General features: G+C 43.4%; 1 protein-coding gene across 1 annotated transcript in view; it reads left to right on the forward strand.

Moving 5' to 3' along the window:
- Window positions 1-13072, forward strand: part of LOC147625693 (Met-10+ like family protein) — a 74269-nt gene extending 61197 nt beyond the window's left edge. Inside the window, exons 7-9 of the mRNA XM_086817200.1 lie at window positions 1001-1112; window positions 12278-12390; window positions 12483-13072. Of these exons, the coding sequence (XP_086673326.1) occupies window positions 1001-1112; window positions 12278-12390; window positions 12483-12620 (363 nt within the window). The 3' untranslated portion in view covers window positions 12621-13072. The remainder of the gene's footprint in view (window positions 1-1000; window positions 1113-12277; window positions 12391-12482) is intronic.
- Window positions 13073-17815: the final 4743 nt, after the last annotated feature.

A 17815-nucleotide genomic window follows, 5' to 3' on the forward strand; every position in this document is an offset into this window, starting at 1 on the left:
TAGCTGGCTAAACAAATGCACTTGTCTTCCGGTTTCCCTCAGTAGATTGATATTTGTAATCATTCATCTAAATCGGTACAATGTACTCTTCTTTTGGATCAGCATAGCGTATTCATTGCTCTGAATCGGTATGCACATACGCACTGCTTTGAATCGGTACGCATGTCTCTGATCTGTACAAACACTTGCATTCCCAGCAGCAGAGAAACTTAATACATAATGACTGGTTACTCCGCTTCAGGCTGTGGGTATCAAATGGACGAATAGTTACTCTACTCCGTATCCTCGACCTCTTAGTTATTCTATGCATAACCAGAAACTAAGTGCAAGGGCTTTGAAATGGACCTCAAAAAGAGAGGAGATAAATTCTAAACATTCTAAAATGCAATTCTCCTTAGCAAAAGCTTCTACAAATTTGAATCTAATATACCAAGGCTATGATATCATCAGCCAACCTTCAGTCAGGTTAGAGAGAAGAGAAACAGGGGAGGGGGATTTGTTCTAGCTCTCTAAGTGAATCAACCCCCATATCCTTGCTATGCATTGGCCACAAGAGTTCTGCAGAAGGATTCTGCAGGCAGCTACCTTGAGAAATGACCACCTCCTATGACATGGAACTCACACAATATTATAGATACCTCATTTATGTTCTTAAATAGGCACCCTGGATCACCAAGATAGATGCGCTTTTTAGAGACCAAAAACTTCTGAAAAGCAAGGCCATAGTCTGTATGCGTTGCTTATGAAAGACATCATGTTTACTATTGCCTTAAATGTCTTATGGAAGATAATATGGTTACTATTGTGTTATATGTAGATGTCAGGGGTCCTTATTTAAGCAATTTGGTTTTGTGATAATGAATCAGTCATGTCACACTATCACTCCCAACCATTCAACCACCACCACCATCATATTTTTAGATCTGGAAGTGTTTTAAGATTTGCTTTCAATACCATGGATGTGGATTCTCATGTTTACAGCATGATATTTTGCTTGCAGCTGTACAATCTGGATGGCGGTGAGTTCTTAAGAAAGATGCTGGCTTTTGAAAAGCCTGTGCTCATGACTCAAGTGGTATTGAGTTCCCCGACAATTGGAGAGACAATCTTAGGTACTATTCTACTGCCCCAAGGGTTGATTGTTCATGTATAGGAACCATGGTTTTAGTCAATTATGTGAAAATCCATCATATTTGACAGAGCAATCAATGCTTAACATATGGCACCATCTTCATTAGTTATGTAGCCCATATTTTAATTTCTTAGCACAAGCCTTCTTTCTCTGATTTTTCTGGAAATAATTTTTTTTGCACTTGCTTCTCCTCTGTTCTTCCTTCTCTTTTGTACAAGGGTGCTCTATTCTTAAAGTAATACTTTGTGCTCTCACGAGCTGGTTTGGGCATCTCTCTCTCTCTCTCTCTCTCTCTCTCTCTCTCTCTCTCCACAACTCCTTCGGTCCAAACCTGGGTCACTCGGAGACGCACTATATCTACATCTACTACAAGAGGAGTGACATCAGCCCGAGCAAGAGAGCTACTATCCAGGAGACGCCCCCGCCCACCTGGCCCTCGCCCCCCAGGTCTCCACTAGACACAGATTGATGAAATCTTGAGGAGACATAGCAGAGAGGACAGACCCCAAATTGATCTAGCACAGATTGGGAGATATCTTGCCCCTAATCTGATGTATGACATCCTACACTCATTCATTGGCACTGGTTGGAGCTAGATGCTTTATTGGATGTATTTACCCTCCCTCCCTCCCTCCCACTCACCCCACAGTAGTTAACCAGAGCCCTGTATTAGATTTATCTCCACATTATAGAGTACTTTGTACTTTTTTTTCTTTTGTATCCATTTTGTATCCATTTGATGTCCGTTGAGACATGATGATGATGTACACAAGTTTTGTCTCATAGGCCGTTTTTTGGCCTTTAGAAGTTATGCAGCATTGGGGAGACTAGAGAGGATGTGTTCGCAGGTTCAGTTTCAGGAACCTCGAACAAAGCTCTGGCTCTTTGACACTTTGGTCACTTCAGCCATGCTGTATGGAGTGGAGATATGGGGACCCTCAGTGGATCAAGCCGAGCTGGTAGCAGTGATGGATGGAGACGTATGGAGAGGCCCTTGGTTTCTATGATTTCCCGGATGATTAGGGCCAAGGCCTCCGTACCACATGATATTATCCGTGCAGAGATGGCTGCCCCCCCATTGGCAGTAGAGGCACTCACTCGATCAGTCTCCTTTATACATAGGACTTGGGCTCTCCCTAGAGACAGATATGCTTGCTTAGCCCTGGAGTCTTCATGACAGTTGGCATCACAAGGAGACGGATCATGTTGGTATGCACAGATGACAGCTTGGTTCCAACTGCATGGCTTTAGTATGGACAGGCTACCTCCATTTCAGTACTCCCTGGATGCACCCTCCCTCTCTCTCACACGGGCAGAGATTACCAGACTTATCAGGCAGGACTTGACTCAGTTGGACACTAGGAGGACATGGATACAGCCGACACACGAGCTTGGTACGAAGATGGCTTTCTATAGAGATCATCTTCTCCAGCTCACGGAGGATGGGTTTGTGATTAGACCCAGCTACATGGATACTCATCTTTCTCATGGGGTACGGTGTGCTATTGGTCAGATGCGCACATCCTCACACCAGCTAGAGATTGAGATTGGCAGATTCAGAGGAGTACCAGTTGAGGCCAGGATTTGTCAGCTGTGCCAGATGGAGCCAGAGACAGAGTTACATTACATATGTCACTATCCAGTATATTATGAGATACGAGGCGGTTTTCACTGCCTGTTTAGAGACGGTTTCAGACCACTTTCTAGAGTCATGAGATACGAGGGTCAGAGATGCCTTGGATTATACTTGCTGGAGCTGCGTAGACATAGAGAGGGTCTCTTGAGAGGGAGGGGATCAGAGAGGGAGAGACGCCTATAGAGGCAGATTACAGACTTCTTTTGACCAGAGATTGAGCAATCAGGCCAGCAGGCATTGCAGCTAGCCTAGAGTATAGCCGCACCAGAGGTACACTGATTGATCGGGCTATAGAGCTGGGGCGGTCCAGGTGCCCCAAGATGAGAGGCCCATCTCGACACTGGTGGAGACTACAACAAAGGATCAGGACCATAATAGCACGGGATGGGAGACGTCCAGTCAGAGTACTCACCATGGAGGACATTGAGGATATCCGCCATCGACTGATGAGAGACATCTTTGGATAGTGATGTGTATGATGCTTACCTTTGTTGCTGGAGTTTTCCTCCCAGATGTTATCCATTAGGAGCTCCTAGTACCGTACTTTTCCTCATAGTTGTTTAAGTTTCAATCAGTTGTTTAGTTGTTTTTAGCTTTTCTTACACAGACAATGTATCAGATCCACCAATTGTTGTAACCTTTTTGGTCTCATAGGTCATTTTGACCTTCTGAAGAGGTTAATATATCATTTCATTTCATTTCTCTCTCTCTCTCTCTCTCTTTGGCCGAGGCGGGTATCGTCATTAGCTGATCACAACATATGTGACTCTACACAGGATCATCTTTTGATCACATGTACTATCAGATGTTTTCATTTTACTTTTTCTTTCAACTTTCCATGGCTTAGTATATTCATGGTACCATTGTATTTCTTTTGGTCTCATAGGCCCCCCTTGAGGTCTTGTGTAGATGTTAATATAACTTACTCTCTCTCTCTCTCTCTCTCTCTCTCTCTCTCTCTCTCTCTTCTGAGAGGGTTTTTAGGACAACCAAACATGGTAGTAATGAAGAGTAGCTGCTAGAGAAATCCTTCATGTTATCTAGGATTCTCCTACGGTCATTTAGGGAATTTGAACTATTTCTAGTTTTATCTCTATTTTCATTTTGTTGCCCCCGAAGTGGAATGTAATCACATGAATGTATCTGATTAGTCATATAGGTCAGATGTGGCCTCTAAAGGACGTTAATATAGTTTTCTTTCTTCTCTCTCTCTCTCTCTCTCTTCTGAGAGGGTTTTGAGATCCGAGGGAGATATCCTTGCCTCTTTCGAGAGGGTTTTGGGCCGTTACGCAGGGTCATGGAGTTTGAGGATTAGAGATGCCTAGGATTGATCCTACTTGAGCTCAGGTGACACAGAGAGACCCTCTTGGCAGACAGGAGACCGAGCCATGATGTACCTAGACAGAGGACCCTGACAGATTTCTTCGGCACCAACACCAGCAACCCAGTCCACACACCTCCTGATACCTTCTCCATTGGGCCATCAGGGCACCGACCACGCTCCTAGGGAGTCACCACTAATAGAGCAGTCATCTTATGTCGTGCTTGTTGGCCACGCCCACCAGGATCCCGACCACAGTAGCCTCACCATCGCCAGATCAGAGCCATTATTGCTCGGCATCGGAGGCGCCTACCTCGCTTCTACGACCTCTCCATTCTAGACAGCTCCATGGCGGAGATACTTGATCTAAGGAGAGGGCAACACTTCAACTGATCAGCATACATGGATCTACCTAATATACATTTTCCAGTATTTTCTACTCAGTATCATCTCGAAGTCTTACAATTCTGTTTTTATAACTGTAAGACAATCAGTTTATTATACTTTTTAGTCTCATTTAGTTGTTCTCTTTGACGAGACACCAACTTCAGATGTACTCTCAGTTTTGGTCTCATAGGCCATTATGGCCTCTTAGAGACGTTAATATATCATTTCATTTCTCTCTCTCTCTCCCTCTCTCTCTCTCTCTACAAGAGGATTAGGGCCATCATCTCCTACCACCACAGGACTTTCTCTTGCTGGCCTAGCTTTACTACATTGGGTGCCATGTTGCAGCGTCCTATGTGGGATATGAGGGTGATATGAGAGTTGGACACTTGATCTGACATTTCAGCTCTTATTACTTTGATTTTTATTTTTAGTACCCATGATGATGCCTTGTGTTGCCAACAAGGTCCCATATGAGTGGAAATGAAGAATAGACCGTGATCCCACTCTCTCTGAAACCGGCCTTTGGTAGAAACCAAAGTGCGGTAGACTAGTAGTCACCCAATCCAATTGTAGTCCAGCCAATAAAACAATTATGGGATCTAGAGTGCTCCAACACATGAAAGAGAACGACACTTGTTGGCCCCAAAGCTTGGCGCCCCTTTTGGTATTTCTTTACCAATTTCAATGGAAAAGTTTAAATGATTACATGGCCATTCATGGCTCGTATGTCTGCAAGTCCAATCTGCCAATCCTCTGGACCTTTTAGCATAGAGGTTACACACAGCTTTGTGTCCCAAGAACACCACAGTGTTATCTCCTCTAATCTGCTAAGTCAATGCATCCTTGAGGCCTTGAATATGCATCTGACTGAACCATGCACATAGCCACAAACTCAGCCATGAATACAGTCCACAAACTCTTCCAAATCAGTCCACAATCTTGCCTTGTTTCCACCCTCTGAACTGCCAAACCCTTCCTCTTACAAAGGGCCAGAGAAACGATTCCAGAATAGTCACGAGCCAGGGAAAAGAGAGACTCAATATGACACCTCCTGCAGTCCCACCTGCTCACAAAGAGAGAGAGAAACTTACAGTCCTTGTGTCACTTTTCACAAGAGAGAAGAGACGCGAGAAAAAGCCCCGTTCAGTCCTGCCCTCTTGTCTTGCAGCCGGGAGAGAGAAAACCTGTGAGAGAACCTGCTGTCCAACCTTGTGTTCCCCTCCTATAGTCCACGCTTCTCAGCTGACAGTCAGCTTCTTGCCAAAAGCAAAGGAGAGAGAAGAAGAAGAAGATCCTGCAGGCGCCTGTATTCTTTGCAGCAGCACAACAGCCAGCTTATCCTCCAAAAACCAAAGAGAGAAAGAAAGAAAGAAAGATATATTAACGTCTACGAGAGGCCAAAGTCGGCCTATGAGACAAAAAATAATACAACTGTGTTCTTCCGGTCATCGGAAGAAAAGAAAAAGTGTGCATGTGTCTGGATACAACTGTGAATCATCATGGATCGGTGGAGCCCATATACAAACAATATAAGGGGGGGTGGGGATGTGGATGGAGTGCTAAGGCAAGATGCATCTCTATATGCTGAAGGGGTAGTACAAGCATGCTATGCAGATCTATGTCTAACTCCATCCAGTGCCATAAGAGGGATATAAGATATAATACATCGCCGATGCTGAGGCTGTGAATGGCGTGAACATGTACCCTGAGTCTGAGTGAAAGCGAGCTAGCCTCTCCTGTGTCTCCATCCAGTGCCATAAGAGGGATATAAGATATCATACATCGCCGATGCTGAGGCTGTGAATGGCGTGAACATGTACCCTGAGTCTGAGTGAAAGCGAGCTAGCCTCTCCTGAATGTCAGAGGTAATACCATAGGACTCCCAATGAGGTCTAAGGGTAGGGACTCTTTGAATCCGTCCCAAGAGAAGATGCCTGGCATTCCTCATAGTGTAGCTATAGAAAGGTAGGTAAACTTGCACCACACATTTCTCCAACTGCCACCCATCGTGAACAGAAAAGAAAACTGGTACTTCACCCTTCCCTGGCGAGGGGAGACCCATTATCTGCAGAGGAACCCCGGTCCTTGAAAAAACCCCAAACCACAAGTGAGGAGATCTATCCAGAAAAGCCCTTGTAACCCAATGGTTGGGTATGGCTGCATCAATTTGCATAATCCTCTGACTAGCTCCCCTCAAGTGCTGAGTAATGCCAACCCTCTGATCATCCGTGAGGCTCTTAAACCTCTTCCACTCCAAGACAGAAGGGAAAAACATCTCCCAAGCAACCCAATGGATATGTGTGGCAGCGCCAAGAGATGTACCATGCTCATCCACGATCAAATCATTCCACAAAATGGGCTGTTTGTAAGCCTCCTCAACTGACCGAGGAGGTATATGAACTAGAAAACTTCTCATGCACTCTGAGGCATGAAGAAGGGACCTAACCAGAGGGGAGGAGGGGCGGTGATCTGCCTCAGAAAAGATGAACCGTGAGCTGTAGAGCGAGTCGCCACTCGTGACTGGAGTGCATCTTATAACCTATTGCATGAGAAAGTCCTTCCAAGGTTGAGTGCTAGGAAGAAATCCTTGGACAATCAACTTGCAAAGCAACGCCTTACACTGCACCTCTGGGTCAATGATATTCAATCCGCCCTCATGCTACTCAAAATCCGACAGACTTGTGCCAATTTATGTTGGCATCTACAGCCAAACAAAACATATCTAGGGCTGTCCGAAAAGCACAAAGACAAGCATGTGAGGCCTCCAGAAACATCACGGTGTCATATGCTAACTCTGAATCCACAAGCTCATCCTCTGTGCATAAAGGCAATCTGAGACCCGTGACACCTGGGGTGGCCCGAAGAAATCTGCTCATGGCCTCTGCCACAATGAGAAAAAGTAGGGGAGGAAGGGGACAACCCTGCCGCACCGAGCGAGAAATTTGAAAGCGCTCACCCCATCTCCCCCATAGGCCAAAACCGTGCTATGGGCTTCCCTATAAAGGCAAGAGACCCCTCCGATCCAATCCTGGGAGAATCCCATATGTGCCATTGTGCCTTCCAAAAAACCCCAATCCACTCTGTCGTATGCTTTTTCAAAATTCAACGGAAGGATGGCAAGGGGTTGGTGACTAGCTTTAGCCCACTCAACAGCTTCCCAAAATGAAAAAATGCTATAAAAAATACTCCTTGCTTGGAGAAAACCATTCTGTGTGTCATGAATGATCCTTTGGAGGACCGGTTGCAGCCTCATGCTCAGAGCCTTAGCTAGGATTTTATATGTAGAACCTAATAACGTAATCGGCCTCCATTGCCTGAGGTTGGTCTTATCCCCACCTTTTGGGATAAGGTGGACACTCCATAAGATGGGGTGGCATCATACCTGTACACCACATCTCCTGCAAGGCAAGATTGATCTCATCCCCAATGTGATCCCAAAACTGAATGAAGAAAGATGGGGAGAGACCATCATCCCCAGGACATTTTCCTTTTGGGAGAACCAACAAAGCCAGCCTCAATTCATCCTTTGAGAAAGGAGCATTGAGAGAGGAACATATATCATCTATAATGAGTTTGGACATGCACTCCCAAACTTTCTGCTGTGCAACATCTCTGTGCAGAGAGGGTGCCTCTGCAGACAATAAAATCCGATAAAAATCCGAGGCAATACTCCTCACCATATCCGGTTCAGTCTGAATCATTCCCACCGAGTCCTGCAAACACCTGACAGATTCCCTGCTACTGTGGGTAGGTCTATGTGAGGAGAAGAATTGTGTGTTGTATCTGCCACCCATCTGTACCTAGAATGCCTCAGTAGCATGAAACGAGAACTCAGAACGCCTATCCAAGACCACCTGCAGCTCAGCTCTGACTGTAGATAAAAGATCTGAAATACAAGGAGAATGAGGATGCTTCGCATGTTCCCTCTTAAGCGCCGCAATCCTCCGTCTGATAGCTCTCTCCTTTTCCAAGATCTCGTGTTTCTTGGCCTACGCAACAGACTGATAGGGCTGGCTTGTCCTGTCCGGAGCCTTGGTAACCCTGTGGTGAGGGTCAGGATCATCACATGACCTCCAAATCTCTCTGATCACAAGTGAGGTCTCTGCATCCAAATAAAGAGAATCAGGGATGCAAACACGAGGGGAGGCATTCTGAGTCCCAGGTTCCCTGAGACAAAGAACAACAGGGCAGAGATCTGATTTGGTGGTGCCAGGCATAATAGTGATAGTGCCCCCCCTATCGAGGGCCCAATCATCCACATAGAATCTATCCAGCCGTGCAAAAATGCAATCATTCCCCCTTTGGAAGTCATCCTCTGTCCAACAATCCCTGCCATATAAGAAGAGTGTAAATCTCTCCCATGAGGCACGCTCCAAGGGGTGAATTCTGCCCTCACGGCCACCCTTTTTGTCGGAAGGCAGCTCAACCATATTGAAATCTCCTCCAACTATCCAATGATCAACCTCGGGGAGGAGCCCTGTGATGGTGTCCCAAAAGGCCACCCTTTCACCTCTCAAGTTAGGTGCATAGATATTCAGGATGCCTAACTTTTGACCCTCATGCATGATCATAATCCACTGAGCCCTAGCAGGTATAATAACACAAGATCCAACAACATGAGGAAAGAGGGAAGCTGCAACTGAAATGCAAAGACCTCCTTTGGTTTCAACTGCCCCAAACCAAAAGGTAAAGCCCGAAAGAAACTTCCCAGTTTTGCAGCATTAGAGCCTATCCAATTTGTGCTCCTGCATCAAAAGTACATCCATATTTCCACCTATGACAGCTTGATGGAGCTGGTCCTTCACAAGGCGCTCCCTACTACGGGTGGGAAGCCCCCCTAGGGCCCGCACATGCCATCATGGACAAGATGGAGTTTTGACCTATGACCGAAGCAAACGCTGGGCCGGGGCGGAGCCCTCCTCTCATAATGCTGAAGGAGGGGGTAATCTTTGGGACAAATTCCATTGTCATTCCCATGTCCGGGACTCTGCACAGTGTTTGCATACGTGCGAGATACATGATTGCCATGCAAGGCACCGTGACCTGATACATCTTGTTGTGCATTCTATTGTTTATCTGCATAATCTTTCAAGCCCTGTACATCCTGCAAACTGCCCTGCCCAAGTAGGGAGGACTCAACAAAGTCATCCTGGCCTGAGGCGCCATCCTTCTCCACGGATGATCCAACGGTCTCACCACTATGATCCAAAGCATCACCATCCTGCTGTGCATGACCTGAGGGATGGGTCCCAACATCCCCACGCAGAGGATGGGCACGTGACACGACCCGCCACACCTGACGGAAGGAACAGGCTCTTGGACAGTTTTCGGCTTCGAAAGAACACCCTCTTTCTTTGGCTACAGGCGCACAGGAGTTTGGGCTGGCACGTGGTTGGCCATTGGTGGTCGACCAGCCGCTTGTCCGAGGTGCGGCCACCCTCAGGAGTCTCAGTGACTTTGTCTTTGGAATTGGCCGAAGGCTCAACAGGTTTGCCATCGTTTCCTTCGCATTTTCACGATGGACAAGATCTCAACCCACACCATTTCATGGGGCACTGTCTGGGCCACTGAGGTTGAGCTTGTCATGGCTTACGAGGAGGAAGGTGGGGGGCTAGCCCTTCAGGTGTCTCACCTTCGCATTTCGGTAGTACTAGTCCCAAGCCCATCTAGTGATCATTGGACTTCGGGTTTGTGCCAGAGATGGGAATGGAAATTCACTATGGCACATAAACAAGCCTTCTGGCTAGTGGAGGGTGTCTCTCTCGAAGGTCTGGAAGAGTAAATTACCCCTCAAACAGAAAGCCTTCTGGAGATGCCTCATTGGTGCTTTACTGGTTGGCAGTTTCTTGACCAAAAGACATTTTGCTCCTGCATCTTGTAGAAGGTTTTCACATCCACGTGAGATAGTATGTCATCTTCTATGGTCTTGCCCCTGCTATTCTAGACAGATTGTCAGGACGCCTTCGTGTGAGATTTGTGGGTAGATCTTTTGGCAAATTTTTTTGACTATTTGGTAGCATTTCCCCCACTTTGCCAGAATTTGATACTTTCATTGCATGGACTAGATTTTGGCCCCTATGGTCCATTTATCATGCAAGGAATCAGTTGATCTTTGCCACATAAGATATTCCGTGCTTTGTTTTCTTAAGGAGATCCCTTCTTTTATCTCTTTTAGGATTCTTTTGACCTTGGAGATCTTCCCTTGCACCATCAGCTACAAGTGTTCTTTGATTGTTTTGAATGTTAGCTGTCCCAAAGTTGGACAGCTGGGCTTGTAACTTACGACATGTTTTCTGTATTTTGATTGTGGGTTTTCTCCTCCACTTGGAGGTTTCCCACTAGTAATATAACGTATTACCCCACAAAAAATTGTGTATGTTGTATGTATGTATGTATGCATCTTATATAATTTATCTATCTAATTGGCCAAGTGGATGCAAGCAATCACCAATGGTATAATCGCCGCCTTCATCTGTGATGGATGATATGAAGGCAACCATTGCATGAGGAAGCGGAGAAGCAGAAAAGGGCGAAGAATATAGTGCTTAGAGGTCTGTCTCAGAGAGGGGGAAAGTCGTGGAAACGTCATGAATGTGGTAAAGGACACAGATGCTTATTATGAATAGTGTGCAATCATGGCCAGGCACAGGAGAGAACACATGCATGACAGCCTTAGGGGGGAAGAGTGTGGTTTGAGTATGCTCTTACTTGTTGCAAGTGTTGTTTGTCGTGGATTGTCTTGTTTGGTTTCGACCTCACACTATATTCAGATAATTGGTCCAAGCCTAATGTAATGGAGGCACACAGGAAGAGCAGCAGATTGTCCCATGTAAGGGAACACCGACCTTTTGGGATGGACTTAAAGAAGGCATCAAACTATGGCAGGACACGTGATGCTATGCTTTGAAACACATCAAGAGAGAGAGTGGTCTGCAAGACGAGCTGCTATCTCAACTAGTGCCAACAAGTGCTTTACAATCAGCAAATGCTTCTTTCCCATGTGATTACAAGCCCACACAGTTAGCAGCACACCCAAGAAGATTTTGGGGACATGCCAGCAGGAAGGAAAGAGGGCATCAAGGGTAACTTTTAACTCGATCAGGCAGCTTTTTAACTCTCGATATGCGGAGCCAATGTTGGAGTTCATGCATGGTGGTTTTTTTTTGAAAGTTGTGATCTGAGTTAGTGAAACGGTCAGGAGAACAAATATCAATTTGAATACATGATCTAATCAAGCTGGAAAGCTTTCACATGGATTGACGAGACAATGGGGTAGAACCGATCCTTTGCGGGTGACAGAAATTAGTTCACGAAGTACAGAACCATAATGGGGATGTTCCATGGCAAAAAAGTTTCAGCTTCACCATTGTGGAGCAAAATCTCTGCTAATGTGCTGAACGTATGGGATGGACAAGCAGGACTCTACCCTCTGCCCAGTCATTTTGTTACCATTCAGGTACTTGTAAAGGAAAGTGGTCTTAATGGCAAGGGGAAAAGCCTTCGATACTGTTTTCTGTAGAAGCCTGTGGATGAGAATGGAAGAGATTGGGGTACCATGAGGATGTAGGATGACAATTTCTCATCTTTATGGGAAGGCTCAGGAAAAAGGAAGGGACGTCACAACCCTTCTTGTGTAATATGAGATAATTTTCTTTCCATAAATGCTGGAAAATGAAGCACATTTTCAGCTGAATAGGAATAGCAAAATCCTAGTCTTATTATTATTATTATTATTAAATACGGTTTAAGAAGTTTATAGGTCTTTCTGTAATGTAATGTGCATCCTCCTTTTGACCAGATGCTTTCATTGGTGCATTCAATCGACACACTTGGCCTGCAACTCAACCATTGCCAACGGTTCATGTGTATGGGTACTCTGATGCATCGGATCCTGAAGCTGGATTTCTCCATGTAAGCTCTCACAAGTACATGTAACATTTTTGTGATAATCATCTCAATTATCTGCGTTCTAATTGGGTACATTTCACATCAAATTCTTGCAGCGCATAGTTTGCAGAATTGGACATCCTCTAGAACATGTTGAAATGCATCGTGTGAAGCAAGTGAAATCAGGAATGTGGCTGATATGTGCAACTTTCCAACTTCCAAAAGCTCTTGCTTTCAGTGATGGAAGAGCCTAGTTCATGTGCCCTCTTTTTTGTGCTTGAACGAAGGGCATTTACACACAAAGAGAATGGGCACTCGACCTCTCAGATGGACAGGTACCCTTGCCTGTTCAAAGCTGCACCCCAGCATTTCGATGAGAGGGTATGTGAGTAAAGGCCCAAATTTGGAGGGCTTGTGGGCTTGTATGCTGCTATTTTGTGCCCACCTTGTATCTTATTTCAAATTTAGTACATGTGGTAGCACAAGGCTCTTGCATTGCAGAGTGACTTATAATTTAAGTATGTAAAATGAGATGATTTTACTATTGGCTTGCCTCATATACATTTTTGTATACTTTGTGGATGTACAGTGCATGAAAATGTATACTATGGGGATGTACAGTACATGCACACCATTGACAAGGGCATCCCACTAGTATACATAATCATAATAATTATATATACTTGCCTCCTGGGCTTTAGTCTCAGTGGTAGCATCCTGGCCTCAAAGGGAAGAGGTAATAAGAATTATGTATACTTGCCTCCTGGGCTATAGCCCAGCGGCAGTGCCCTTGCCTCCCAGGAAAGAGGTATTGGGTTCAGTTCTACCCTAGAGGCATCTTAATACAGCACCCACTCTCACAGAAATAATGATGCTAATTATGTATACTAACATAAATAATAATAAAGAGAAGAAAGGACTTGACTTGCGTGTATTGTTTCCCCTATTGAATTGCTGAGCCTTGTCAAGCACACAATCTAGCCATGTTGTCTATGTCATCAAGTCAATATGAATAGTAATAAAGACACCAAAGACTTGCAGGCGAACTTATTGTGACATGCCAATGAATGATTGATCCTAATGGCAAACATGTTCCCCTCGCAAAGTGATTTAAGTTCAACGATGGGTTTTCTAAGCTCTATTTATGAAAGCCCGATGATGGATCTGTGAGGCTAAGTGTGCAGTTCATTCCTGTGTTGTGCTAACGGTGTAGGGAATGGACACCGGGACGTCCATTGCAGCAAGTGGCTGAATAATGGCGGAATCCGGTGAAGAGTTGTGAGGAAAGAGTGTGTTATTGGGGAGAAGTTTACTCAGGAGGGGGAGGAGGAAAGAGTGTTATTGGGGACAAAGATTACTCAGGAGGTGAAGAGTTGAGGACAGAGCGTGTTACTGGGGATAAAGATTACTTAGGAGAGGGACGAGGGTGGTTTAGTGCGGGTGAAGGAATTCAATTTGAAGAAGGATTGTGGACTAGTTGTCTACAAACTAACATTAATGCAAACTACAACCAAGGCAACTAAGGTTTTTCCCTAATATCAATGGTGGATACTCTCATAAACTTTTGCTTGATTATAGTACAATACTTATGGTTCTTTTTTATTCTAGCATTTGTTAAGTGGGGCAAGACATCATACTTTATAGTTTGGAAAGCTTTGGAGCCCATATGGTGGTAAGTTTAGCAATAATTAGGTGTCATGAACAATAGAGAAGCAATGGTTTATTGCATGAATACCGGGGGTCTTATTGTGGAGAAAGAAAAGGGCAAAGCATTCAACATGTACTGATCAAACCATCTTTACATTAAATACCAGCCACTTATAAGGATGTCGGTTCTTGACAATGGTATCTCAAGCATAAATTGTAGTCATTATATGGTAATGATGTGTGGATGTAGGCTAATAAAGGGTTGCGATATTTTTTTTTTCTTAGGAAGTTTTTTTTTCCTCGAGCATGTGTACACATTCTTATGAGTGTGTGTAAGTCATCCTATCATGTCACTTCACTTGTACTTCACTCATCATCAATCTACTTTGAATGTTGTGCTTCTTTGTATCTCTGTTTGCTTGTTTGTTGTTGCGTCTGTGTGTGTTTTGTTAAAAGCATGGATTGAGCTCTTAACTAGATATCTTAATCACACATTAATATGATCTAATGACATTGCTAACTAAGGTGGATAGAAATGAAGGAGACTCATTGTGATGAGTGTGTGCTAATTAAGTTTTGACTCAAGTTCGGTTAGGTTACAAGATGGAAACTTGTACTTACAGAAAGACTTGAGATGTTGTGCTTGTATTCTATTATATGAAATATCCTCCTTTTATATAAAGAGAGTACAACTTAGCTTTTTTCTTGCATGTGGGATAATTCTCACCTGGTGATGTGTCTTCTTACACTCACTCCACACTTTTCTTGTACTTCATAGTATCATATTTTTCAACATCTTTCCTTGGTGCCAAATCTTTGGACTACTTAAGGTGGTCAGATGCGAGGTTTTATAAAATGTTGTTTGACTTTTTGCTTTCTACATTCCCTTATGTACTGTGAGTAACTTTGTCTCATGTGCTACTTTAGCACTTCCTCCCCTTGATGGTGATTTGGCCTACCTTTGAGGCCTAGAGGTCATCTCTAAGAGTGAGGTTCTCTCCTTGATAGAGACTTGGCCTCTCTTTGAGGTCTAGAGGTCTCTTTTAAGAGTAGGGTTACAAATTTTGGCTATTTTTTCTACCATGGCTACATCATCAGTGCTAGAAGATAGTTACAAGCACTTTTTGTAGGAAGTATGATTCTTTTTTAAACAAATTTTTATTTAAGAGATGGGTAGTGATGGTAGCTTCTTTGTTGCTCAGCGTTAATGTTGACTCGATGTCTCTCTTTTTTTTTTTTTTGCTTATGCACATTTGCATACTCATTTGGTTGCAGTGTTTTTACAAAGACTTTTCTCTTCAGTTTCAAACTTCCTTTTGTGTGCTCATATTAGCCGCATGTACAATGGCTGTAAAAGGTTTGGTAAAGTTTGGTGAAGTTTTTGTTGATGATGTAAATGTTGATTTTGATGAAGAACTTATCGTAGGCAATTCATTTTTTTTGTTGCTCTTGTTGAAGAGAAGCCAACGATAGTTTTTACATAGCATCACTTGATGGTGTCCATGACATTAAAAAAAAACTTAAATGGATATGTCAAAATGAAATCGTAGCTCTTCTGTCGCTTGCTTGTTGCTAGGTGAGGTGCTATCGTGCTGCTACTACTTGCTAGCATCAAATATGATGCCTAACGATGACACAGCTCCTTGCTTTGCTTAACAGCCACGTTGCTATTCAGGCTGCTTCTTGCTTGTTGCTTTTGCACCACTACAAACGGCTCGCTCTTCTCTCTTTTGCACGCTGCTGTACGTGTGGGATGTCGATTTTGCCATGTGCCACCTTGCTGCGTACAAAGAAGTGTTGTTCCAGCATGCGTTCTTGTGCTTCTTGGCTGCCTGTCTTCCTTTGTCCGTTGCCTTTCCTCTCTTTCTACAGCCACTATACAGCAAAGCTTTTTGCAAATTTAGGCTGACAAGAAATGTGCATAGCTGCCCCTTCCCTGCACTTTCTCAACAAGCAAGAAGAAAAAAAAAAATCTCTTTGAGAACATAAAAGTGATAAAGGATTCTAAACTAAAGAGACCAACACAATAACCCTAATGAAAGAGATTAATGTTAATGATGTGTAAAATACTAAACTAAGCTAAGAGAGCCACACCTAAGCTTTGATACCATGTTAAAAGCATGGATCTAGCTTTTCTAATTACACATCCTAATCACATACTAATATGATATAATGACATTGCTAATCTAAGGTGATTAGAAATGAAGGAGACTCATTGTGATAAGTGTGCTAATTGGGTTTTGACTCAAGTTCAGATAGGTAACAAGATGAAAACTCATACTCATAGAAAGACTTGAGATGTTGTGCTTGTATTCCATTGCTTGAAACGTCCTCCTTTTATATGAGGAGAGTACAACTTAGCTTTTCTCTTGCATGTGGGATAATTCTTACTCGGTGATGTGCCTTCTCACACTCACTCCACACTTTCCTTGTGCTCCATGGCACCATATTTTTCAACATGTTTTGCTACCTTTGTTTTCACTATAACAATTAGTATCATAGCAAGTTTTCTTGGTCCTCATCTCCTTCAGCTGCTCTTCTGATTATCTTAGATTGAGCTATCATCTTATATGGAAAAGTTATATCCTCTAGTGTGAAGTTAACTAGTTTTTGCATCTTTCAAGCCGTTTTGGACATGTTGAGGGCTCATTTGGTATTTTGTTACACCTTACCGCCGCACGGTGTCTTACACATCTCAACAAAATAGTGTGACTAAGAGAAAGAACAGATCTCTTATGGAGACGACAAGTTGCATGGTTAAAGGCTAACATTTGTCTCATGTTTTTTGGTTGTATGGGTTAAACAGATGCTCCACCAAGGCCTTGCAGACAATTATCCTTTATGAATCTTAGAATGACAAGAAGCTCTTAGCAGCTCGTTTGTGTGTTTTTTATTGTCTTCCTTATGCTCTTTGCTTAAGCAGCAACAACACAATAAGTTGGATGATAAGGTGGTAAAAGGCATTTTTATGAGATACAGCTTGAAAAGCAAAGTGGATTTTGGAGAGTAGATATGTTATCTTTGTTGAGAACTCAACTTAACCCATGCTTTTATGTAAATAATAATAAAATGTATGCTCATATGACATCTTTGATACACTTCTACCTTTGTACAATGATGGACAATCATATGTGGAGCATGCTCAATATGGTACTACCAGCTCACAGATTAGCTTATTGATGAAGCAATCGTGAATGATGTAGTGGATGAGGAAAGGGAACAAAAAAGGCACGCCCAAGAGTATGCCAAAATGAATGGTGCAAACATTGAGATAGCAAATTAGCTACTTCTTTGCTAAGCATGACACATGTAGGTTCTCATTATGCATCTTGTTCTTTTGTGGACTATGCTCTCATTTTTAGTATATAAAATGAAGAGAAATCTTATTTTCTTGAGGAAGTACGGAAAAATGACATGCTGTGCTCACATACTCTAATGAGAAGAAGATTTTGGCAGGCGGCCAAGCGAGTACTCCGATACTTATCGGTGACACGATCTTTGTACAAGGAGAAATCTCTCACTACCCACTCACCTTTCAAACTAGAATTGAATGACATGTGCCAAATAAATCAAACATGGCAAAAGCATATGAAAACATATAAAATCATGAAGAAATTTAAAGCATTGTGTGTAATCCCTCTTGGTCTTGTGCCCTTGATGTGAGTGGCTCCACTTCCCACACGTAGGTATTTTTTATATTTCTTCCAAAATAGCCTAAGGAGCCATAAATAGCTTTCCTTACAAAATTGCGCTTCTTTTTTTATAGAAATAACCATAAGTCTTGCAAGTGCACTCATATGTG

The sequence above is a fragment of the Cibotium barometz genome, chromosome 23 (assembly GCF_041138505.1).
Source record: "Cibotium barometz isolate CiBa-2024 chromosome 23, ASM4113850v1, whole genome shotgun sequence".
Taxonomy (NCBI): Eukaryota; Viridiplantae; Streptophyta; class Polypodiopsida; order Cyatheales; family Cibotiaceae; genus Cibotium; species Cibotium barometz.